The sequence below is a fragment of the Eufriesea mexicana genome, unplaced genomic scaffold (genome assembly GCF_001483705.2).
Source record: "Eufriesea mexicana isolate 0111107269 unplaced genomic scaffold, ASM148370v2 scaffold1647, whole genome shotgun sequence".
In the NCBI taxonomy this organism is placed as follows: domain Eukaryota; kingdom Metazoa; phylum Arthropoda; class Insecta; order Hymenoptera; family Apidae; genus Eufriesea; species Eufriesea mexicana.
The window spans coordinates 210,257-236,053 of NW_016909752.1; the positions used below are offsets into that span (position 1 = coordinate 210,257).

General features: G+C 51.1%; 3 protein-coding genes across 3 annotated transcripts in view; 2 read left to right on the plus strand and 1 right to left on the minus strand.

Moving 5' to 3' along the window:
- LOC108548558 (uncharacterized) overlaps positions 1–18,060 on the minus strand; it is a 50,956-nt gene extending 32,896 nt beyond the window's left edge. The window contains exon 1 of the mRNA XM_017901572.1: positions 16,578–18,060. Within this exon, the coding sequence (XP_017757061.1) occupies positions 16,578–16,947 (370 nt within the window). The 5' untranslated portion in view covers positions 16,948–18,060. The remainder of the gene's footprint in view (positions 1–16,577) is intronic.
- Positions 18,061–20,125: 2,065 nt separating this feature from the next.
- LOC108548549 (RIB43A-like with coiled-coils protein 2) lies at positions 20,126–22,834 on the plus strand. The gene is made up of 7 exons (XM_017901562.1): positions 20,126–20,373; positions 20,590–20,730; positions 20,913–21,052; positions 21,131–21,371; positions 22,137–22,364; positions 22,515–22,621; positions 22,693–22,834. Exons 1-7 carry the CDS (start codon positions 20,251–20,253, stop codon positions 22,832–22,834), a joined length of 1,122 nt encoding a protein of 373 aa, XP_017757051.1. The 5' UTR covers positions 20,126–20,250.
- A 507-nt stretch (positions 22,835–23,341) lies between these two features.
- On the plus strand, positions 23,342–25,652 carry LOC108548546 (interaptin). The gene is made up of 7 exons (XM_017901559.1): positions 23,342–23,379; positions 23,464–23,539; positions 23,614–24,094; positions 24,158–25,145; positions 25,206–25,334; positions 25,401–25,562; positions 25,625–25,652. Exons 1-7 carry the CDS (start codon positions 23,342–23,344, stop codon positions 25,650–25,652), a joined length of 1,902 nt encoding a protein of 633 aa, XP_017757048.1.
- The last annotated feature ends 145 nt before the right edge of the window (positions 25,653–25,797 follow it).

Genomic DNA, 25,797 nt, shown 5'->3' on the forward strand with positions numbered 1-25,797 from the left:
CGATTCATCGAAGACGCGCAATACATATATAAACATATATATATATATATAAAGATATATGTAGGATTACCGCAACGAAGGCCGAACACGGAATTCGCACCTTTCGTCGAGGCACCTCGCCAGGAATTCGCTTAGCTGGCTGAAACGGGTATCCTCCACCCTGCGTAGCCTGGCGCTACGTGGTCGCAGCGGCGATCGTGAAAGTGCATATAACCGCGTGTTGTCTGTGCGTGATGGCGGTGCGTGGCTTATTCCACTGCGGCGCGCGCGCATGCGGTGCGACGCCGCTTATCGGGGGCCGTTTGGGGGACAAGAGGGCTTGTGTGGCAGATAATAAAGGTTCATTGTCCCTCCTACTCCATGGTACCAATTATTTCTACGTTCTCGGCGGACATTGATATTCGGAGAAGCAGATTCGAGCACATCCGCCCAGGTCGCCGTGAAATGGCGCTTTAACGAGCTCGTAAGAGGGTACAACCGGTTCATACTCTGTGAACCATTTTTACTTCCGCGACCATCCGAGTGGAAGGAAGAACATCGTAGCCGAACAATGGCGCGCGCGAGAACAAAAGCGGAAAGACGAGAGTCGGACGTTCGGACCATCGTTTCTTTCGCCAAAATACATGTGCAGAGATGTACCGACAAATTCTCGGTATTTTTAGCACCGATGAAACGTGGAAAATAAGGAAACATCCGGTGGAAAATCGATACGACGATCCGCCTTTGCGATCCGAATTCGAGGCTGATCGGGGTAATCGAAGATTACCGGAGGATCGGTAAAAGTGGCGTAAAATAACGGCGCGATATCTAGGCAGGCGAAAGTATAAAGGTAACGCGACTCTCGTATGCAAACGACTAGGTCGAGGATAATTAAGCGCGGGCAGGTGTATATTTTATGAATATCGGTATATTTTACGAGCCTCCGGTTGCCACGGACACGCTATAGCGCCAGACTCGGTTCGATTAATTTCACCATTACTGGCCGATAACGAGTCAATTCCCGTGGCTCGCGGGACTTTCGTTCCTGATTGCAAAATCGGTCACGCGGATTATGTTACGCGCGCGGCTCGTTCGACTGTTGCTCGCCGCGCAAGGCTTCCAAGCTGCAATAGTACACACGACGACTGCGAAATCACGTTGAACGGCCGCTCACAATTTCTTCGGAAACATCGGAATGCGTGCCGCGACGCGCAGTTGCTGAAACGACGATGGAAGAATCGGAGAAATGATTGGCCGCGGCTCGAAAGATCGGCCATACTCGCGATATCTAACCGCGTTCGAGCAAAGCTTTCGCCTCTCCCCTATTTTCTTCCCTCCTTCCCTTTCGCGGAGATATCTGCGCGAAAGGAAGACAAAGAAGTCGTTGAAAAACAGTCGCGCGAAAACTGGAACGTTACGGCGAGGATTAAAATGGTGGCGACGCATGTGATACTCGTGGGTGTTCCGACTCGTAAGACGTTGGCCGTTTGCTTCGCGATTCGCGGATCGCTTCGATCGGTTCGCGTGCATAAGCCACACGACACAGCAGCGACGGCTCATCCTAACGAACTCATAGGAGCACCGTCCTACTTCTAGACCCTGCTCGTGGGAGCGCATAAATAGAGGAGTCGGTGCATAACTCAAGGTCCGTCTATCGGGAACGTTGATATTGGGAAACACGTTGCTCGTTCTAGTAACCGTGTTTCCACCGCGACCTTTGGTTTTTCGGCCCCTCCCTATTTTCCGACCCAACCACGTCCGAGGGATCCAAAGGGGTACTCGCGATCGGATCGCTTTACATCCGCCATTCCCGCCGTGGGTATCTCTAGACGACGAGGCGGTTGACGTCACGGGAGCAGAAACGCGTTTAGCGGACAGCCCGCGAGACGACTGATCCCTTTAACGAGTACCAATTGAAAGGAAATGGAGTAATGAAAAGCGCAGCGGCGACGGCGCCCTTCGTGAAAGGGCGCCAAACGCGGATCACACGGCGTCTAACGACGGCTGCTTTGTAATTCTAATAGTCGTTTCCGCTCACGCGGCTGACCCCGTTGGACGCCGGTGCAACGATGAATTGCAGATTGCGTGGAAGAGGCAGAGTTACGAGCAGTGGTCGCGCATCGCGCGTATCGTCCGTGGACGCGATCGCGATGCCAATTATTATCGCGAAGGAAGAAACCAAACGATCTGACCCGAGTGGGACGCGAATCGTCACAGCCGTCTGGCGAATGGAACAGCGATGAACGCGGCGGCGTATCGACACGCGCGCGTCGCGATTCCCGGCCCGTCGAGGGGCTTAAGTGGTAGCAAATTCTAATTGGCTTCTCGTCTAATTTAATCGACACGCCGCATCCGGAGAGCTCGCGTCGCTGGACGCCGTCGGCTCGTTAGTCAGTCTCGATCACCGAGATCGGAATTGACGGACAGTTTTGGGTCACGGACGTACGTAACGCGCGAATATTTTCGGTGCGTTTGCCGAACCGGTCGCGCGTTCTCGCGCGAGTGTGCGTTACCGTTAGCCACCGCGGCTCGCGGCCAATCGCCACACGCTCGCCTCGTTTCTTCGAAAACGAGCCGCCGTACCGGGACCAACCGACCACGCGTCTTTCTCGCGCGCCATCGCGATCTTCTTAGTCCATCCGCGCGCGCGAACGCTCGCCTTTCCACCGCGTCCAGGAATATTTGCGAACCGACGTACAGCTGGCGGTAGTCAACGTCGTACGACACGCCGCGAAACGCTCGATGAAAATAGAAAGCGTAATCGGGACTAACTCGCGTAAATCTCGAGTATCGCGCGCGCTCGCGCTTTCTTTCCGTTTTCATAGATCCACGCTCGATGACCGAGTCGATGTTTATCATAGTCCCTCTAGGTGCCGCTTTCCGGTCTCGTTCTCGATCGTACGACGCGATTTCTTCGCGGAAGCCGCCATCGAATCGCGTCGAGAACGCTTTTAGACGTCGAAGGTCGCGACGATTGTGGGGCGTCCGAAGGTATTTTTCGAAAAACAACCGTTACCTTCACCTTTCGTCGGGGAACAGGCAGCTGCTAAGAATAGAGCGCGGGAAATGATACTTTCCCCGATAAACCGTATTACTTTCTGGCAGGTGTATTAACGGCCGAGTCTAGACTATAGGCTGACCCTTCTTTATTTATACGCTTTAAAAGTGGGTAAAGATGGTCGATTTATCGACGACTCTCGAACGTTGCGAAGGCACAGTCGGAGTATCGTTAAGTTTCACGACGCGACGGGGTATTAACGCGAGTCTCGTTACCGTCGTTGCTAATATCGTTATTGCGACCCCACTCGGACGGGATAATACCAAACAGGAAACATTTCCCGAGACAGAACGCGCTATCGATCCCGTTACTTCCCCGCGCGCGTCCCGCTAGCCTACGCTAAGCCTTTAAAAACACATGATTGATGAGCGCGCGAATGTTACTCGGTACTCGCGACGCGGAAAGGAAAGCAAAATTAAAGCGCATTACGACGAATCCCGATCCGCCGACTTTCCGTTCTCGGACTCCGCTGACGGGCCCCAACCTTCTCCGGCTGCACCATTTTCGCTCGCACTCCCATTCCGATTCGATCCATCGTCGAGCATGCAAAACGAGTCTGGCGGACATGGCTGTGTATACACGGTGTTGGAGCGTGTTTGCACAGTGGCCTACAGCGTTAAATGCGCCGTGGAAAGCGACGGCGATATCGTTGTCCAACTTAATCATGCAAATCGGAGATCAGCCGCGGCAATTTAAGAAGGAAAATTAACTCGCCGTCGAAAGTCTAACAAGAGAGATGCCCGAGCACGGTCGATCGGTCGCGCGCCGAACCCGCGTCGATAGATTATTTGCACATATTTCCATAGAAACTCTCGGGGTCTCTCCTCCCCTTTTTCCTTCGCTCTTTCTCCATCGCGGACCGTGCGAAACCGCGTACGCTTTGCCTGCGTACACACACGGGGACCAGGTACGCGCGTGCAACGGTGCGCGTGGCTGTGTTCGCGCGTACACCTTCTTCCCTTCCGGAGGTGGTATCGCCGTTTGGCAGCACTCGGACTTTCGTAATATTTGTATAGAGAAGGGAAAGTGACTGAAAGAAACGAGCGGCAGATGAGATCAGCGGTGGCCACGAGTATCGCGAAACTCGCCACAGCTCGTCGTGCCTTTTTCGTCGTGCAACGGGCCCGTGTACCATTTACCCGGACCAACTAGGAAACTCGTGATCCGTCTTTGACGAACTTTTACGCGATCTAGTATTTAAGAGCGCGCGGTGCAGCAGGTAGAAACAGGAAAGTCGATCGATCGATCGGTATCGCGAATAGGCGAGGGCTCCATGGCTGCTCATGCGGCACGTCGATTCGAGCACTTTCACCTAGACCCGTGTCGATCCAGCTCTTCTGGATCTTGCATGTAACGTAATAATTTAGAAACGAAACGTTGCAGCTCGGACGGCGCAGCGCTCGTCGTCCTTTTCTCTTTCCTTCCATCGTGTCGCGAGACAGAGCCGCGATACGTACACGGTTTACCTTGCACGAGTACCATATAATTCGCGAGCGTCCCGATTAACCGAGAGGCAATTCGTGGAACGACTCGCAGTCGTCCGGTAGAGCGTATCGTGATGCTGTTGCCAGGTTTTCGTAGACGGGATCTAGCACACGGCCAGGCAGGCGAATTTTCCGAGAAACGGCGACAACGCGAGCTGTCGCGCGGCATGGTCTAGAAAACCAGGCGAATCGAAAGATATAATTGACACGGATAACTGTTCGATCGGCCGCCATGCGGAGGAATGTTTTTGCCGCAATCGTGCGCTTGGTGAACGCTTCGATCGTTGCGGAACTCGCGTCGACGTATGGCCGTCGATGCCATCGACCAACGCCACCCGAAACAATCGCGTTCACGACGATCATCGTTTTACCGTCGTATCGGTACGCGTGGATCATCGAGCTGTCGCTGGTTGCCGCCGTTTCGCGAACGCGCGTTTTCTCCGACCTTTATCGAGCCTCGCTGTCCATTAATAACGGACCTCGGATCTAACGCGAGAATAAAAGATTTTACTCGCGTCGCGGCGTGTCCTCGAGTGCCATGGAATTTCCGAGCGTCAGCCGATGATCGGGTGCAGGGAACGGGCCGAGGTGGCCGATGGGACGAAACGCGAACACCGTAGCGGAGGAGTGCGCGTGCGCGCAAAAAGCGAATCGCCGCTTCTTATCGAGGGCGTAACGCGAGACAATCCGATCTGATTACCGGCGAACGACCTTCCCCGGGAACTATGCATCGAACAGGCGTTACCTGCTCCCAGGCGGCAAGTCAACGAACGATCTTAACCCGTAAATGTCGCCTACAACGGAACCAGTTTCGTCCCGTTTCATGGCGTTCCGTGGCATCGATACCGGTGACGTCAGCGTTAACGGGCAAGAGGGCTGCTCTGCTGCTGTTGCTGCTGCTGCATCGGCGTGCACGGGAGAAAAAGTCGCGACACTCTGGAGGCGAGATAGAGCGGGAGCAAAGTAAATCGGACAGCGAGTGGCGAGGGAACCGCGAAGGGTGGCGGATCGATAGCGCGACCTTGAGACTCGTCGTCGCCTCTGGTACGCCCGAGCAACCGGCGGTTCTCGTAAAAGAGAGTTACCGTTGGGAAGAGAGGACAGCGCGTGGACGTATACGCAAACGCGCGAGTTCTCTGGGTCGACAACGGTGTACGAAGAGAGGGAGGGAGAGGAAAGAGCGAGAATGAGGTAAGAGCACGAGAAAGGAGAGAAAGGGAGAAGAGAAGAGCACGTCGTGCAGGGTGCAAGGGAAGAGGCGAGTAAGAGAAACGCGAACGCGAGGGGAGGAAGCGAGACAGCGAGCGAACCGGGAGGAAAGAGAAGAGGTGGAGTAGAGGAAACAAAAGGTGGCCGAATGATCGTACGATGTCGTGGATACGCGTTTTATTTCAAGAGGTACTTTCACGGAACGGTCGTCGAGTATATTTTTTCGCCGCGGCCACCGCGGCTATTTACGTACCACGCCCGCGATAATGCACGTTTCGACCGATCGCTGGCATCGCTGACGTTCGGCCATTTTGGATACACGGTGACGTCAGCGACGGAATCTGGGAAACGAGCATGGAGAAAGGCGTGTCATCCGTCGTGGCCCGGCAATTTTCCCTCCTGTACTCGTACCCCGGTGACCTCAGACCGTACATCGATCAGCGTCTATTCATCCGACAGTCCAACCGGACACGCTCCGCCATCTCCCTCCTTCTCGCCATGTATTTTTATTATCTCTGCATCTAGAGAGAGAGAGAGAGAGAGAGAGAGAGAGAACGAGTGATCGCGAGTGTCACGGTGCTGCTCTTTACATCTCGGAGACCACGAGGATAAGGAGAAACAACGAAGACTCATACCGAGCCGAATTTTCACCGAGAATAGATGGATTCTTTTCTCTTCTTTCGCTGGCTTTTTATAGGACGAAAAGGACAATGCACGAGCACGCTGGGTAACAAACGGACGAGCATTCACCGACGACCGATGTAACCTCGCGTTCTCATCGAAACGGAGAAACTTCGACGTGCATCCGGTGCATGCTATTGTGCGGCCCCACCGGGTAGTCTGTTCGTTCACGGTTCGTACGTATCGGCTTGGAACCGAGCCGCTTTTTCGTACCTCTCGTGGTGCAACTCTTCCTGTGTCGAAGCACCGCGTGTTTCTAGACATGGACTTTGATCGATTCAGCTTCGCGAATAAACGCTCGGTAACGATGATGAGTTATTAGCATAAGACGTAATAATCGTTAAAAGCGTAGCGATCCGAGAACCGGGCTCGCTCCTCCGCCAAGGATAGAATGCACCAGGATGGACAAAAAAGTAAACAGCTTAACGAAGATTATTTTCCTATCTCTGACGAACGACGGGTTTATTACTTTACGATGACTCGGGCCGTCACACGTGAGAAATAATCACGTTACGAGAGAACAGCCTACGGTAAATCTAATCCGTTCTCTCGTTCTATCAATCCAAGGAGGAGTCAGGCTCGTCCCAGTTTCTAGAACGGTCGTATAGCGCAATGCTACACGCCGAATAATATAGTTACACCTCGCACGCGCGCCAACAAAGTATCTACCAAACCAAGACCAAATTTACCGATATCGTTCGACGCCATTACCGTCTATTGTATCGTATACCGATGCCGTTAGAAGAAGACGAAGAAGAAGAAGAAGAAGAAGAAGAAGAAAATTTAGGACGAGGCCGAAATCTAATAACGGAGAAAGCTTACTTAAAAACACATAGGAGCAACGTTCGATCGTCGGACCAAGCTAACCTAACCTGACAGAGACGAGTTTACATAAACGGACGGCAATGAATCATCGATATAATTGGCAAAGAGCGAAAGAGATCTCGCTCCATCTTTCCCCTAGCTACGATTTCGACGTGGAAGCCAACAAAAGGAGGAGAAAATAACCAGCAGAACTTTCTTTCCGACCACACATGCGAGCTACGACGAACAGATAGCTATCAGGTGTCGCGTCGCGATAGCACTCGCTTCCCCTTAGCGGCCGCGGAATTTAGATAGCGACGCTTCTCTTCCGGCTGCACCGCTTACGTAGTGCGTAATGGCGTTACGTAACGCACGAGAAGCCGACCGAGCAGAGCGTAACAATCTATCGGATCTACGCACGGTCGCCGCGCGCGGGTGCCATTCGGCCATGTTCGCGAACGCTCGGCTACCATCGCCGCCGCGGTTCGACCGATTTACCATTGCGCGCGCGTCTCCCGTGCTCGCAGTCCACCATTTAATAGCTATCGAATTTTTCTTCCAAACACCATCCCACGTCACGCGTATTTTCATTTTTATTTCGTTCTCCCTCTCCTCCGCCTCTCTCACTCTCGCTCTCCCTCTTTCTTTCTCCGTCTCTCTCCGACGTTATATAACGCCGCGATTTTTTTCACGTTCACTTCGAGTTTCGTACACCCACCCCGTCGCTGTTTATTTATCGACGGGTGTCAACGCGGCGTTTCAAACGTCGCGCCAAAATCGCGAAACACGGAACGCGGGACGCACGGCACGGAATTTTACCCCGCGCGTGACAATACCGCGTTACGTATTTACGGCGCGATGTTTGCCGCGATCCGCCGCGCGTATTTCTCCGTTCCTTTTCCACGAATGCACGTACGCGCGCCCGTTTTTGCACGCCGTGTTCCGGCGCGGCGTTTCTTTCGCGCCGCGGCCTTTAAGAAACCGCATTTCACGCGAGCCCCGTTCCTTGCCACCCGTTCCGTAATGCCGCCTTTTTTCTCCTTTTTTTTCTCCTTTTTTTCTCTTTTTTCTCCTTTTTCCCTTTTCTCCTCGCGCCATTTCCCCGGTACGCTCGCGCTGTCTCGCTCGGAGCTCGATAAGCGAGCCGCGGCTCGGACGGACGGCACATGGCAAAGGTCAAATATTTCAAAGCCCGTCGATGGAATAATTTAAGAAGTCGGCTACCGTTCGAATCGGCGTAAAGACCGATTATTATCGTGGCGAAGAGAAGTCGAGCGAATGGCGGACGATGGGAGCGCGCCTGTTCGATATACGCGGATTCATTGCACGTGGACTTTGTTGCGCCCAAACGAGCGTCCTCGACACACAAGACCTTACGTGTGCACGGACATTTAAGTTCGAACGCGAATGGACGTCTCTTAGAAGCATATGACGTATCGCTCGATCCATCTCGGTCGAGGATCTAGATTGCCGTTGGCTTATTTTTTTTTCTCTCTCTCTTTTCTTTTTCTCTTTTTGCCGCTTATGAGGGTTTACGGTGCGTTCTAAAATTAGAGGATGACCGCCGATGCTCGCTTCCATTGGAAGATATCAATCCGTCGAGAATTTTTCAGCGCGTTCGATATTTCTGCGAGCCAGGCGAAATTTAATTAAAAATCGCACGCCGACTCGGCGAGGCTGAGTAAATAACGTTTAATTGGTCCTCGGAGGAAATGTTTTCGCAAATTGCGTACGAAAAATCGTCGATTTCGCGTGCGAATAATCGTGGGTCAGAAGGATCAATGCCCGTATAATTCCCGTATGACGTTCCGATAACCAGTCGCTTCGCTGCGAACGCGCTCCGATCTGTAACGCTTTGGTAAATTATGGGCGCAGGCCGCGCGGATTGATTTAACACGCGTAGCGGAAAGTAAACGTGTCGGTGTGTATCCGCGAGCAAAAACTCTACTATCGTTTCGCAGATACACTCGCGGCGCGATAGCTCGTTCGAATTAGCCCAACTTTTTCTTCCTTTTGTTAAATACGTTTTGCGCGTTGTTTACACGGTTAGCACTGTCAATACGGCTTCGACACAATAATACCTCGTATGACATCATAGGCAAACATTTAAATGATTATGATAAGAACGATCAACAATGTGTTACGACACGTAGGAATATTACGTAATGGCCGTTGGTAACATATTAAAAACAGTTACGTATCGAGGCAAACGCGAGATATTTCTAAAACCGGATCTTTCGCATAAATTTCCCGGCGCAAGCTTTTTCCAATGCATATCTCCGACAACGTAGACGTACGCGTTTTCACCCCCTGCGATTCGCTCCCCTGACTGCTGCATTGCCGACCGCTTCGTCCTGGAATGCTTCCGCGGGACGAGCGACGCGACAGAGACGCACGAGCGGGATGACGTACGCGTTCCGATAATTCGACGATAGCAATCTCTGCCGCGTTATTTACAAACACGACTCGCAGCGATTAAACCGACCCAACCGACGAGAGAGCGACCGACTCTACTACCTTGGCAATAAAAAATACGCGGGAACCCACGTCTCGTCGTAAAACTCGGTGGGAAAAGTTATTATTTCGCGTTTGGTTCGGCCATTTGCGCCAACGACGAATTCTGAGTCACGTTCGCGAATAAACGCGTCGCGACGTTGTTCGGCCGAGGCGTCGGATGAACGCCGACGAACGAACGAACAGCGTACCCGTTGAAACGGCCGGCGGTATTGGATTCGCGTCCTTATGAGGAAATCGGGACGTCGGAGGACGAGGCTGGCCTGCCGGATTTCATCTTATCCCGTTAGCGGACTCGGGGGCAGCCGCGACGCGGCCAGACGCGGCCCGAGGAGACGAGACGAGACGAGAAGCGACGCGACGCGACACGCCGCATCCATCACCTACATACGCGCATAGATTACGATCATTTTCCGTTCCCGTTTCCCATCTTCGTGCACGGTAAACGGTTCGCGCCTCTGCGAATCGCGAGTGCTACAGCGGATCGCACACTGACCTGGATACATATGTCGCGGCTGGTATCTGCACGCGTTGCTCGTCAACCTCGATTAAACCGCAGCCGCCGAAAAATGTGGAATATCGGCGTCCGAGTGGCCACGGACCGTGACTATCGGTGCCGTCTCGACCCCTCGGGGAACGCTATCCGGCCGGATCGGCCGCTCGCAGCTGTAGCAGTCTGTGGTAGCCGTCATAGCCAAGCGGATATATCTTCCAGCGCACGTTGGCGAAAAGCGGTGAAACTCGAAGACACGTCGAAACGCGTAAATTCAAGCAACCGTGCCTCTCGCGGTTTACCTTTTTGTGAAAGTAGATCTCTCTTTCTCGCCGGGTCACCGAGCGTAATTCCGTCCTTATGCAGCGAGATTACGCGCCTGCGACCGATGGCTGCGCATTCTTTCCACCGCCGCGAAAGGACATTATGCATAAACGACGGTGACAATGTGCCGTGCACGCGCGGTGCATGCGCCGCGCGCACGCTCCGATCCGCGCCGCAACCGCCGCACAAACGCCGCGTTACTTTCCCGCGCCGTGAAATTATTGCGACCCGCTGGCAAATGGGTGTGGTGGAGCGATTTCGCCCGCTCCTTCGCGAGTCACGTCGCGACCAACCGATTTTAGAGATCGCGGCCACGCACGCGCGAGATATAGAAATCTGCGTGTGTCCTCGTCGGGCTGCCATCGTCGCACGGCTTTTTGTCCGCCGCGCGTCCCGCCGCGTCGCGTCGCCGTTGTCCGTAGGGTCGGTTTCTGGGAACGGATCTCTACCTGGTAAGGGAAGGACTCGGCGAGGATTTCAGAAGAATCCTCGCGATGCTTGCGCTGGATTCCACCGGATCCTTCCACGACCGGTAACATCATGTCTATTTTCAGTAACGGCAGATATCTAATATCGGACATCCGCTGTAATGGAACCTGAGATCGTATATTCCCGGGGCTATTCGGTGTAAACAAACATAATTGTTATCTCGCGTGTCTTATTCAACTACACTGCGAAGGAAATGAGCGATACGAGAATTATCGAAGCGATATCCACCGCTTTCCGCCGCTGGTTATTACCACTACTCGGTATCGACTATCGAGGTGAACGATATCGACGCGAAATAGGCCTGTGTACGTATATGCAGGCCGCTGACTAGTCGATTACGCGTCGATCGGGCTACGTGCACACGCTTCATCTGGCGCTGACGGACGACTCGAATTTTATTCGACGACGTCGCAGCGAGGCTGCTCGTAACAGTAGTCGAAGCGAAGAGATACCGACGTCCGTCAAGGTGCCACACTCGAGACCGTGAGAAAACAACGTGCGTAGAATGTGTGTACAACGATAGCGCTAGCTCGGCTTCCTCTCGAGGAGAGACGGTTTCGCGAGCCGCGCAAACTCTGATGTAACGCGAATCTCTCCCTCTCTCTTTCTCTCCGCGGAGCGTGTCGTACAACTACGCGCCGCGTATAATACGCGACCTGCGAAACACGGCGCGGCGAAATTCGACGCGTGGCCGTCCCTTTAAAATTCTACGCCGCCCCGATACGTTATCCCGAGTCCCGATTCCCGCATCGGGCACCGTCATCGCGAGTCGCCACTTTCGAATCGCTTGTCCCGAGAAAACGAAACCGCGTAATAACGGTAATAATAACGATAAGAATAACAATAACAATAATAACAACAAAGCGAGCGGGAGAAGGAGCGAAGGGGGGAAGAGCGAGGAGAAAATACGCCGCTGAAAAAATACGAGCGTTGAGCGATTTCGTAAGAAAAAAGCAAAGAAAGAGAGGAGAGAAGAAAAGGAAAGAATCGTGACAACATCGTGATATCTGGGATCGCGCGATTTCTCCGTTTCTTAGCTCGAACCCGGAGCCGAATTCTGGACGTGTACGCCGCACGCGCGCGCACACACGGAGCAGAAGCATCGCGACGGCGCGTGAACGAGATACCAACACACGCGCGCTGTCGCGAACTTTTCAACGACACCGACGACGCTGTTGGACTTTCAGCTCTGCGCGATTAACTCCGCGAATGCTAGAGAGTGGCCGGTGCGCGGCGCGCAGGAGATCGGGACGTCCGTAATGCCAGTAGAACGAGTCCGCGCGATTAACGACGGAGTCGCGGGCTAAGAGGACTCGCGGGGGATTTCGGCGATGCCGTGTCCGAGACAGCATCCGGTTGCCCTGTCCGCGTTAGACGAAGCGGGGGCGTGGAAGAAGCGCGAGTACGCGGGATCCAGGCGAATTTTTCCATCGGCACTGGCCGCTTATATCATCGTCACGTAATTACACGGCAGGATTGTTATTCGATGGAAGCTACGGCGAGCGATCTATCTGGAATTTCAAGCGGTCGCTCGTGAGCGGATAGAACGTGGAGAGCTGCAGGCGTGGGGAAAAAAAATAACGCGGCAGAGAGAGAAAGAGTGAGAGAGGGGGTGGTGGAGAGGAAGCAGAGAGAACGCGAATCCGCTGGAGCGAAATTACGATGAATACCGGTCGTTGTTTCCCAGCACAATGGCCGTCGTTATGTCTCCGCTTTTATTACGTTCGCGCGAAACTGCACGGAGGACGAAACCGTGCTCGTGATTGGTCGTCATCGCGATGTCATCCGAAACTGATTTCCGTTCGATGAAACGGGGTAAGAGGATGGTACCACGACGAAGATCCCGTGGAAAGTCGCACGGCGCACGACGAGGGACGCTCGTGGGCGTTGCTCCGCTATTATACCCGTCGGAAGGGCTGGAATTAGGTCAACAAGGTGTCGGTACGCATAACGAACTGGGTCACGCTTTTACGAACGCTTCCACATAGCCAACGATCGATCGGGTCCAAGCTTCGTGCACCGTTTCACCGAGCTAATAAAGCGCAGCAGAGAGGGAATTTTCGATCGCGAACGCGAAAAAACCGAGCCACCGTCGGAATTTGCTTCGGCGATTATCTTATCGCGAACATTCCGTCGATACGCGGCTTTCGCGGCCAAAAAACATAAACAGAAATTCGTTTGGCCCGCGCAAATAAACCATCGTCGCGAATTCGGGTTCGTATCCACCTCTAAATTTCTACGGCGTAGATATCTGTCCGGACGAAAGTCTGTCGAATTTTTGTTCCAATAACCGGACGAGAAAGCGATCGGATCCGTTCCTAGCTGAGCCCAGGGAACCCTCGAGATAACGAAAAAGATGCACGCCATTCGTCTGACCCAGCGGTTGCCCTTGCACTTGACGAAGCTATCCACGTGGCTATATCCGCGCGATGACGACATCGATGATGTCGGCGCGACTACCGCAGCCGCTGACTTTCGTTTTCATTTTCTTTCGTGGTACTACTCGTCGCCGAGTCCTTGACTGAGCCCACTTCGATAACGCTACTCGCGTAGTAAACCCGCTCGCTGTTATCGCGTTCCTGCATTCGCGACTATCGTTCCTCGCTCGTGCGAGGTGAGTCACTTCGACCGTTCGCCATTACGACTTTCGTGGTATCCTCGTCCACCCGAGTATACCTAAGTATACACCCGAGTACGTACGAAGTTCCTACATTTCCTTCCGACTGTATCCCGACCGTGCATACTCCGCTTCGTCAACCGCGCGGCGACCCTCGTTCTCGAGAGAGACTCGACTGAAACGTACGACCTTGCGTATCGGCGTGCTCGTGACAAATCGGTGCATCGGCAGATTGGGCGACCGACACGCATCTGGCTCATCCGTCCGACCGAGAAACTTGTTTTTCGACCGTTGGTCCGACGTGTTTTTTCGAGCTCCTCGTGAATCACGTGTCTCCGTCCACGCTGCGGGCTATTAACGCTAATAATGCCAGTGCCTCCAACGGGATTAACCCGATGGCACATTAATTCCTACCGTATTCGCGATCGATCTTCCAGGCGGAGAGAACGCAGCGCTGCGTCTGCGGCCGATCGCGATAATCATTCGCCAGATTACACGATCTATTAGCGGACCGAGTATTTCCGTACCTTACCGCGAACAGAGCTATCTACGGCGACAAACTGCGAGTGAACGAGAGAGAGAGAGAGAGAGAGAGAGAGAGAGAGAGAGATGACGATGATGTCGATTTCGCGGTATTCCTGGAGTTCCTAATCCGATCTTCCTACGTTTCGAATAAGAGTCGCGAGCAGCTCTTGCAAAAATATCTCCTTTTCCTGCATTATTTCTGGCCAGCCTTTCCATGATCGGCATGCTAAGCGGACTCGAAAAAGTCGCGGCCGAAGAAACTCCCTACGTGCGGAGCTTTTTACGTCTACCGTTATTGCTCGCGCAACTACCGTTAATAACAAAAGCCGATGCACGCGACCACGATTTTTGCCGTACCCGTGGAATATTAAAATATCGCAAACCGGGAACCTAGCTGACCTCTCGCTCGCGCATCCACGACGAAGCAACGCTGTTTCGCGATATCCGCGCCGCTCCGGACTCGTTTGCATCGGGAACGGATCAAACATCGTAATCGCTCGACGACGGCGGTGCCCCTCGTTCCCATCGAATCCATTATTCAACGAAGAAAAGAATATTTATCGAGGCTGCGCGCGCGCACGCACTCGCACGCGAGAGGAACGTCGCGAAAAGAACTATCTCGAACGCGCGCTAAACGATTTCCCAGGCAGCTGCCGCACCTCGATTTATCTGCTATTTGCGGGAATCGGTCGGCAGGGGAAGGATTATCGGAGAGATCGTAGCGCGTGGATGGTTCGCGAGGAAAATGAGATCGAGTACGGCGAGCGTGTAACCGGAACGCGAGGCACGCTCTAATGGCGAACCGTTTAAAATGGGCGGCGGTGGCAATTTATTTGCATCGCACGTGGCCCTCCGTGGGCGGCGGTCAGGAAGCGTGTGTGCACGAGATCCCGGAACATCTCTCGCTCTCTTTCTCTCCGCTTTCTCTCTCTCTCTCTCTCTCTCTCTCTCTCTCTCTCTCTCTCTCTCTCCCTCGGCTCTGCAGCGATGGGCACACCCGAGTTACGCTTCGGGGGTGGAACCGTAGAGCGGACTCGATGAAAACGGCGACGCACGACCTGGTCGCCATGATTGTCGCCAAGTCGCCCGGAAGAAAGAGCCTCGACTTCCGGCCCGCTAGGCCGGCGCCTCTCCTCCACATAGGCGTTCGCGTAGATCACGAGCAGCTACGAGAGTCGATGTATCGATACTGTCTTCGGTTAAAGAGAGGGAGAGAAAGAGAGAGAGAGAGGGAGTACGCGAGGATTTCAACGGGCCAGAAAAATGGGTGGCCTTCGGGATGACCGTAGGCCAACGACACCGAAATAATACGACGCGCAAACATTCGTGCCTGTGAATATTTAACAGAGTCGACATGCGAGTTCCCGTGGCAGAACGCCGGTGTTTACGTTGACGAGCGAACGCTTATATTACCCGCGCCTCTCGATAGCCTCGCCTCTCGTCCCGCTGCTCGAAAGCAAAATACTCCAAGCGAATTAATTATGCAAGCGTCGTACGCGATCGGGCCCGTGTTCGTTCGCTCGCGTATACACTCGCGCGTGGTACGCTGGTCGTTTCACTCGCGAGAGAAGCAGCGGCGGACGACGAGCGGTCGCGCGGCGGCGTGGCGTCCTTTGGACGAGGATCGCGGCCACGCGACCGCGTCGACGACAACAATAACAAGAGCAAGTACCGGGAAACGGAGTGGATCTCTCGCTGGCGATATCGATCGGAAGTGGCGGCCGCGAAGCGCGCGCGACGCGCTCTTATGTTCCTAATTGGAGATACTCGCGCGACACACACGCCAGAGGTTTCCGCGCGCGCGGCTCCCCGAAGTATCGCGTTACGAAAGGTATATGCCAAGTGCACTTGTAAGGTTTCCCCCCGCCGGTGCGCCGCATAGCGAAACAGACATGGAGCGGAAGCACCTGCTCCGGAGACCGCGAGTCTGCACCGTGGACGTGCCCGATTCCGTAAAACGCGCGTGTACGAAGCGAGCGTTTACTAGGCGGAACGCCGGCACCGATGCCGAGGGGACGGCGAATGAAACCGGAGAGGAAGCGTAGTCGCGCTCCGCTAGCACAGAGAGCGACACCCTCGCGGAAGCCTCGTCGAAGCTTCTCGCGGAAGCTTCGATTTTATCGATAGGACACGGGGGGATAGAGGACAGCGGTAGTCGATCGAAACGACGATGACGACCGTAACGAGAGGAACTCGCGGATCGAGCTAGACGCGCCTCTTCGCGTGTCGCGGACCCGATGCGTGTCGTCGGCCATGGGAGGCGAGAGAAAGAGAGAGAAAGAGAGAGAAAGAGAGAAGAGGAAGAAAGAGAGAGTGGCGGTCGGAGGGGTGGGGTGTAGGGGGACAGAGGGGCGGAGGGCTGGAGGGGCGGTAGGGGTAAAGACTATATTGATCACTGACCTTTCCTGCGGCCGAATGGTCCGAAGAACGTGCCGTTCTTGCCGATGACGTTATCGTCGATGTACTTGAGCAGTTTAGTGGTATCCTCCCCTTTTTTAGCGGCGATCGACTTGACAGGACGCGGCGGCGCGAGCCTCTGGCTGCTACCGCTGGTCAGCGTGCTCGGGCTGACGGTGCTAGCGGTGGTCGGCGTGGACGTGGTGGCCGTGGTGGACGCCGACGTGGACGCAACGGCGGTCGGTTGACCCGCTAGGCCGGCGCAGCTCGCACTTCCAGCCGTAGGGCACGTCGTTTCCTCCGCGAGGGAGTTGATCCTTCGCTGCGATCCGCTCCAACTCTTGCCACACGAAATCTTCACCGAGCAGCTCATTCTCTCATAGTAATCGGGTACCTCTCAGTGTGCATAGTAAGAATAACCACGAATCGACACACGCGACAACGCACCCGATCGTTGCATGTACTCCCCGCGATGATCACGGAGAGTCGAACGCACCGACCACACCGGATCGCCAACGACCGTATATTCGACTCGCCTGTGTCCCCTTAGTTAGACCTCGTCACTCGTCCGAACGGCAGGAGCATCGTCTGAGACGCGAAACGAACAAACTCGCCTCACCCGCTTGCCCTTTCTCTTCCTTTCCTGCACTCTCGCAGACACGTGTTTATCACTGGAACGTTAATTGGAACGGTACGAGAGAGACGACCAGGGTTATCGTCTGTCGCCCGTCGATTCCGCGAATGTACGGGAGAAAAAACGGGGGAAAAAGTGAAAAAAGAAAATGGAGAAGGCGCGCGCGCGTATCGCGTGTTAATCGTCCGTCCAAACGATAGCTCTACCAGCAGAGGGAACGAGCTCCTCGCGGATCTCTCTATCGTGCTTCCCTCGTTCCTCCGCGTTCTTCTCTTCCTCCTTTATCTTCCTCCCTTCCTTCCTTCCTTCCTTCCACTCGTTTCGCACCTTTCGTCCTTCGGCCTCGATCGATTTCCACCGATTCGTTTCCGGCGGAAGAAGGAGCAAAAGCGTTCAACCGGCTCCGCGGTGTTTCTGTTTTCTTCCTCGACCTCGCGCGATCCCGTGTCCCGTGTTTTCCGCGTTCGAATAGGTTAGCGCGACGACCGTCGGATTAACTCGAGCTTCGACTACTTCCGTGATGTAGCTTACCGAACGACGTGCGCACCGCGAACGCAAACAACCTCGTTCGATGCTGAGGCGAGACTGAATGTCTAGCGGACGAGCTGCCCGGTTCGCCAATGGCGTCACATGGTCACGCAGGCGCCGTCGAGTCTCGCTTCGCTTCGGGGCATCTTCTCTCTGGGTCGGCCGTGCGGGGTACCGCGAAAACCTGAAGCGCGTTTTTCCGCGAATCTCCGCGCGGATTCCGCTTAAACCCCCCGCTAAATGTCGCCGTTCCTCGCTCCATTTTCCTCCCTTGCCCATTTCTCTCGCGAAATTAATAAGATACCGCGCAGATTCCCGCGTTACGCCGATCTGGCGAATTTCTCGCGAAATTGCGAATTTTCCGTTCGTCGCTGAACCCACGGTGTTCCAGGTTGCTTCTTTATTTCACATCATCGGGTCCAACGGTTTCGGGATGGTGAGAAAATTTTATTCCTCCGTCATGGGTGTTCTTATTTCTATTTAAGGATTCAGCGAAGAAACTCGATACACGGTTGAAAAGTGTATTTTCGCACAAAAGAATATTCCTCGCGATTTGTCATTTGCCAATGAGAAAATGAGATATAAATAGACGCGTCGCGTTTCAAAGGAGACACTCGTTTACGACACAGGGCTCTTTGAACCCGATTCACCGGCGCACATCTGTTCGAAATCGTGCAAATGTTACGCGTTAATTTGCATTCGAAATTGCACGCGTGTACTCGCTGGGAGCAGAAGAAAAGCCGGGGATTCCATCGCTTCTTCGATTCGACGATTACGCAAACTGCTGGATGTTTCGTTGGTACTTACTTGGCCACCGTAGGATCGGATCTTGCCGGGAGCGTGTCAGGCTTAATCGAATATCTCTCCCCGGTTCTATACAGATACGAAATTGAATTTCACGATTGGTTTGCCCACTCTCACCCTAGTAGCGGTTTCCTTTCGCGTGATACAGACGGACAGTTATTCGCGTAACCTCTTTTTTTACAAGCTGCACTGGCAATCCGCGACCATATGGTCAGATACGACGGGAATATGGGTCACGCGAAGGCACGTGCGTTTCCCCATTAGTCGAACAATTAGAATAATTAGCCGCGAATTCGACGCGGAAATCGCATTAACGCGCCCTGACAAGAGCGCAAAATTCGAGACAACGGGGATATCTGATCGCATTGTTCGAGAATTGTTGCTCGTCGCTCGGCGTCACTCGATGACGCACAAAAGAGTATCGTGCCGTTCGAGGAGTCGAACGAGACTCTTGATACACGAGTACGAGCACGAGGAAGAATCGTCGAACAGATTCGCGTCGCGATCGTCGCGTGGTAGCGAGATAATTAGCAGGAAACGTTGCGATCGGACGGTAATAAACGATTCGCTTTTTCCGCCGGAGCAACGCGACTCTGTAATTAAGGATCAGTGAAATCTCTGCCGGTTAATGCTTTTCTTTTACCACTTTCCGGGTACATTAGCCGCCATTGCAACGAGGCATCGCGTGAAACAGGAGACACAAATTGCCCGTTCGTCGGAATCGATAAACGAGGAAACGAGGCGATCGCTTCCTCGAGATCTAGTCTAGCCCGTATACGCCAACAACGCGTAATAGTCTTATCATCGTGTGTCCGGCTGGAAGCCGTAAAGAGGCTTTGCCTTTCACGCCAATTTATTCCAGCTTCTCGCGATTTGCGTAAAGCGACTTCTGCCCGGAATATTTAATAACCCACGGTCACGTTCTAGCGGCTTCCACGTGTCTTCCGACAACACCGTTTCGAACCTATGCGCCAGTTCCATTCCTAACCTATTCCGGTTTACCTCGAACGGGTCTACTCGTCCGGTAGGACGCAAAGATCGCTCGTGAGTCACGATCACGCGCTAAGCGGACGTTCGCGCTGAAGATCCAAGCGTACGACCAAAATTCCTTCTTTATTCCCCACTGTACCTCCGCAATTGCAGACAACCGCTGTAAGCACGCTAGCAGCTATACGCGATCGATACGCACGTTCACAAAAGCGTGATAACACGGGAACACCGAGTCACGAATCATTCGCGATGACTTTCGTCGAATCAACAGATAGTACGACACATGTTTACGCCTTCAACAGCTGCTCTTCACGTGACTCCTTCGTGCAAAAGTCCTTAGCTACGGAACAATTATAGGCTGAACATTTGTACGCACGTACGCCGAGTAGAAGATTGTCATCGTCCCACCTGGAAATTGATCGATTTCGTCAAAAAGTCCCGTCTTTGCGATTAATTAGACTATAATTTAACGATAGCTTAACGATAATTGTACCAAGCTCTTTCTTACTCTACGAACGTCGATCAATTCTGCTAAACGGAGATCTCAGAGTCCTCTACCGCGACACGGAAGATCGTGTGAGAACTTGGACGGGGCAGCGTGGCGTTTATCGCCCAAACGCTCCATGGTAACGAATTCCATATGATTCTTGCGGCTTTCGTGGCTAAGCTCACGCTCGGGCTCTGGTTACGTTCGTCCTCGCGTATATCGAATTTGGCACGATGCTGAAGTTTCAAACTGCGACCAAGGAGGACCTGAAACTTGCCGCGTCCATTCAACGCAGGCGGCAGATCGACGCCGAGAGGAAGCAACGGATCTTCGATTCTCGGTTCAGGAAAATCGGGGTGAGCGATGGCGGCTCGGGCCAAAGTGTTTTCCCTTTGTGCATGACGCGACTCGACGCGACTCGACGCGACTCGACGCCGGGTTAACCTGTTATACGCGGATCGATGTTGCGCGAAAGACAAAAAGGACCCGTGTGTCCGCACGCGAAAGAACGATATATCGTGATGCGTTGCGAGTACGTCCGGCATAACGATTTTTATCCGTAACGCCCGCAGATAGACAAGGAATTCTTGGACAAACAGGTCGCGGAAAAGAAGCAGCAGCGTGAGCTGGAACAGGCCCGGGAATCCGAGCTGGACGAGAATTTGATTCGCAGCAGTAAGCTCGCCCTGCTGCTGGAGAAACAACAAGAAGAGGTAAACTGTCAATTAACGGCGGAAAAAAACAAGCGACCGGATGATTAATCGTCTTTGGAAGCGTCATCGTTAAAGATTCCTACGTTTGTACGCGTACGCGTTCTTCCTCGCGCGTTTCTTACTTTGTAATATTCTCGCGCGCGATCTCGCCAGCTGAAACTGAACGGCTGTCGATGTTGCAGGAGAGGCGGGAGATAAGCAAGGAGATCGAGCATTTCAGACAGCGGTACCAGCGTCCCGAGCACGGCAGGGACTCCGATCTTCGCGATCCTCTGAGACAAGGCGATGGCGACTCGTCGCACGGACTCGGTTTCGGCCAGAAGTAAATATCGTCATAGCCAATTTCGCAGGCGTGAAAATGGTACAGCGACGTTAAATATTTGATCGGGCGACGGTGCAGATTCGAGGGCGAAGACGATAATTGGAAGGAACGCAGGAAGGCGCGGAATGACGAGACGAGGTGGTGGATCGAGAAGCAAAAGAGCGAACGCACACAGGCGGAGAGGGAACGCCAGGAAGCCGAGAAAGCGTACGAGGCAGCCGTCATCTCCAGGGACAAGCGTGCCATGGCGTTAGATCAGATGGAGCGGGAATGTCGCCGAAGGTTGAACGAAGCCAACGCACGATTTAATCGAGCTCTGGTAAGGCTTTCTCCTATTCGGTCCTTCGATCACACGGCCAGGAACAAAGCGGCAGCAACTGCAAGAAAAAGATAAGAATCTTATTATCGGACGATTCTATTTTCTCCGCTCGTGGAAGAAGATCGAATCTCCTTCTATAGCACAAACGCAGAGATCTCGACCTGTCTCCGCGGGACGAGCTCGCGTACCGGTCGATGCCGGTCGACCACGAGGAAGCGAAAATTCGGATAATTAACGCGGGATACCTCTCTCTGTTGCATTAATCGATTTAAAGTCCTCTCGTTGCCTCTCGTCGCGAGCGACCAATGACGGCGAACCGTGAAATGTCAGAGTTCAACGGTGGCAAAATCTCGTCGTTCTTGATACGGCTATGGTTCCGGCCGAATTCGGCCGATGATTTCAGTCGATGAATTCAACCGATGTCACCGTGCACCAATGGGCCGACGATTGTTGCTTCCATTGCCGGGGCGACGCGTCTCGGCCACGGGCCACACGGTTTTAACATAAACCTTCGCCGAAGGTGAGCACCGTTTACAGCGACGACGAGGTTGCTACGGTCGATGAGCAAACTCGGTGACGTCATCGACACACGAGTCTCGGTAATAACACGACGAACGGTCCTCCTTCAGTCGCTTCCCCATCTCTTTCCACGCGTTCCCGTCCTTGACTTTTTTTCTCTTCCAAGCTGTCACGCTCCGTTGGACGGAGCGCGCGTTTTAGTCGAATGACCGGCTCCATTTTCCTCCCTCCCCCGCTCGGCTACAGGCCGAGGAACAGGAGTACCGCCGCCACTGCGAAGCCCTTCGAGAAGAGGAGGACAAGAAGGCGGATATCTACAATCACGTGACTGGAGACTTCCTCACGGAAGCCAAAGAGCAGGCGGAGAGCACTCGTGGACCGCACAAACCGTTGGCCTCGCGTTACAAGGGCATGACTGCGGACGAGCTTAGAGTATTCGGGGAAGCGCGAGCTCTCCAGCTGAAAGAAATCGAGGTAACAGCAGACGGGTGAACGGTTGTTTTGCGCGGTTTTAACGATGCGCCGCGGATGGTTGAAACGGTGCCAACCGTTGTCACGGCCACGCGAGGGCACGGCCAGGGTAAGAAAAAATTTGGCTCACTCCGGGGTAACTTTTTCTTCCAGAAAATAAAATTGGAGGAGAAGCGAAGGGAGGAGGACTGGGATCGGTTAATGAACACCCAGGCGGCGATCGCGGACTCGTGTCAGCGGGAGATTGACCGGAAGAGAGCGTAAGAGGTTTACGTTTTGCGTTTACCGGGTTGTAGCGAAAGCGAGAGTTAAATAGATCGATGTGTCATAGGGAAATCAAGAGGCAGATAGCGGAGGAGAACTTGGAACTAGCGCAGCGACACAAGTCCCATCAACAGTATCTAAATCGCGTGCTCTACAAGAACAAACCCACCGCAGAATTTTTCGAACAATTTAACAGGGATGCCCGCTGAAACGAGACTTTGCTGCTACACCGATACGAATAAATTACTTTTCTAACGCAAATACATATGTTTGTTCTGTGCTTTCTTTCGCGCCTAGTTGGATATCGATTCTTCGAAAAACTCGTTCGTTGGTAACTGAAATTCGTAGCTACGCGAATCATCTTCGGTCGGTATTATATCATGCGTTTCCAACGAGTTTTATATTTCGCGACGAAGAAAATTTTACTCGCGATCGTATGAATTTAGTCTTTCGATGTATCGTTTTATTGCGCTGCTTTAAATACACTGCGAGATACTAAAATTTTATGTACTATTATCGACCTTCCCGTTGAATGCATGCATTTATGCGCTATCGGTAAAAAGAGACATTGTTGATGTTTACGTGTCGTGTCTGAATGATGTTACTTGAAATATCGCGTAAAACGTTGCCAATGTAAATTAAAAGTATAATATATTTCCCATCATGCTTCTTAGCACAACGTAGTATTGCAAAACATAAATCACTGTAGCGATAAAATGCACGATATAGACTACGATGATGCTGAGAAACAAAGGTTAGCTTTAAGGTTATATATCTTCCTATATTCGTTGCTTTATTTACGTTAAATATATTCGGTAAGTCTTTTATTTGTCAATAGTAATGAGCAAGATGCGTTACTCGAGGAACAACGTGAAATAGTGGAGGATCTCAAACGCGATTTACACTTATGCAAGGTATATTGTCTGTGCAAAATTAATTCTAGGTTAAATGCGCCTCTGTAAATATGAATTAGATATCCCTTTTTCAGATAGAACAACATAATATACGAGCTGAATTAGAAATTCTACGAAATGAAAATAAAAATATTAACGAAATAAAGGAATCCTTGAACTCTATTCATTTGGAGGAATGTGACGATCAAGATGCTCATAAAAAGGAAATAGGTAATTTACAGGAACGTATTGTGCTGTTGGAAACAGAAAAGGACTCAGCTTTGCAACTTTGGCATATTTCTCTGAATACTATAAGTGCCTTAGAGAATCGATTAAAAGGATTTCATATAGATGGAATAGGAACTAAGTTTTATCAAGACCAAGCAAATGCTATTAAGGAAAGTTATTCGGAAGCTATTCAAATGTTGGAGAAAAAGCTTGCTTTGGCCAAAGATAATTTTATAAAGCATCAAACGCTGTATGAAACTAGCAAAGAGAAAATTAATAGTTTGACTAAAGAGAAAGATGAAGTTTTGGAGAAATATAGAATTCTTCAAACAAATACTCAGGACAGAGGTCAGTAACATATGTTTATAATCTGCCATAACAAATAGAGAAGTTATCTTTATTTTCTAAAAGACAGGAATAATCAGCTGACAATAGAAACGTTAAAAAAGGATTTAGAATATGCTAAAACTGAGACCAACAAAGTAGTGCAAGCAAAATTGGAATTAGAAAAAAGATTAAACGAAGTTAAGACATACGCTGAAAATGTAATGGAAAGGGACAAGGAAACGAAGAATAAAATGGTAGAAGCCATTGAATTGATAGAATCTGCAGTTAGGGAAAAGGACTTAGCGTGTCATCGGGAATCTCTAATATCGGAAGAAAAAACTAGGCTGGAACATAGACTAAATATAATAGCTAACGAATATGATGTAAAGATACAAGAATTGAATAAGAAAACCAGAGACGAGATCGAATTAAATACGAAAAGATATTTAACAGAGATCAACGAACTTAAAGCAGAATTAAAGGCAAAAACTACAGTAGCAGACAAAGTTCAAAGAGAATTAGAATTTACAGAAGAAGAATTAAATAAGATACGTAGAGATTCGAGTACAAAGATATTAGAGTATGAACAAAAAGCTAAACGTATGGAATTTCAATTACAAGCATATAATGAAGCAATGGTTAAAAATAAATACGACGTGGAAATCAAACAGTTAAGAGAAAAGATTATTACTCTTGAAAGTAAACTAAGCACTTCAAATGATAAATTACAAAAGTTAGAACAACAACAAACCAGTAGTATACAAGGTCAAGTAAAAGGAACGAATCGTGAAAATAAAGATATAATGAAACAATACTCGGATTTAGAGAGTCAACTATCTAAAACGTTAGCTGACAAGGAAAATCTTGTATTACAATTAAAATCGTTAAAACACGATTTTGACTATGAAATACAAAAAAGGGACATTGAAAGACGTTCTCTTGAAAATAAAATTCGAGAACTAGAAGTCAATCTGTATAAAGCTACTTCTGTAGGAGAAAATAAGTTGAAAGGTGATATTGCCGATGAAGTAAATCCACTTAATGTTAAAAACAAACCTTGCTTCGATATAACGTAAGTAGATGCGAATATCTATTAAGTCTAGTGATATTACATGTGATATTTCTATTGCAGCGTAGAAAACAAATGCCACTGCTGCCAGTCTGTATTATCGGATCATATGAATAAATTACAGGAGAAGTTTGATAGAAAAACAAAGGAGTTAATCAACCATGTTCAAGTTCATCAAAAACTAAGTAAAAAGTATGCAAACTTTTTACAAGGATAAATAAGTAATTATCGATATTTTTATAACAATTTCTGTTTTAGATGGAGAGACGAAGCAAAATCTTTGACAGTTAAATTTCAAGGAAAGTCTAAGGAACTAAGGGGAAAAATAAGCATCTTACAGAAAGAAAATAACGAATTAAACCAGGAATTATTAAATTGCAAACAACAATTAGCGCAACATGCAATTCAAGATATACAAAGGTGTGTATCTACCAAAGTTGTGTAATAGCAAGGTACTTTAAACTAACTGTACATTGTTTTAGATTTAATGAACCAAATGAAATTAGGTGACGACATTTTTCCTTATCTACAAGAGCTTTATAGTGGATGTTTAACTGTGTAAATATTACAAGAATATGTAATTTTATTCATGTTAAAAATACATTTTATACTAGACATATCTTTCCTTTCTTTTTTTTTTTTTTTTTTTTTAAAA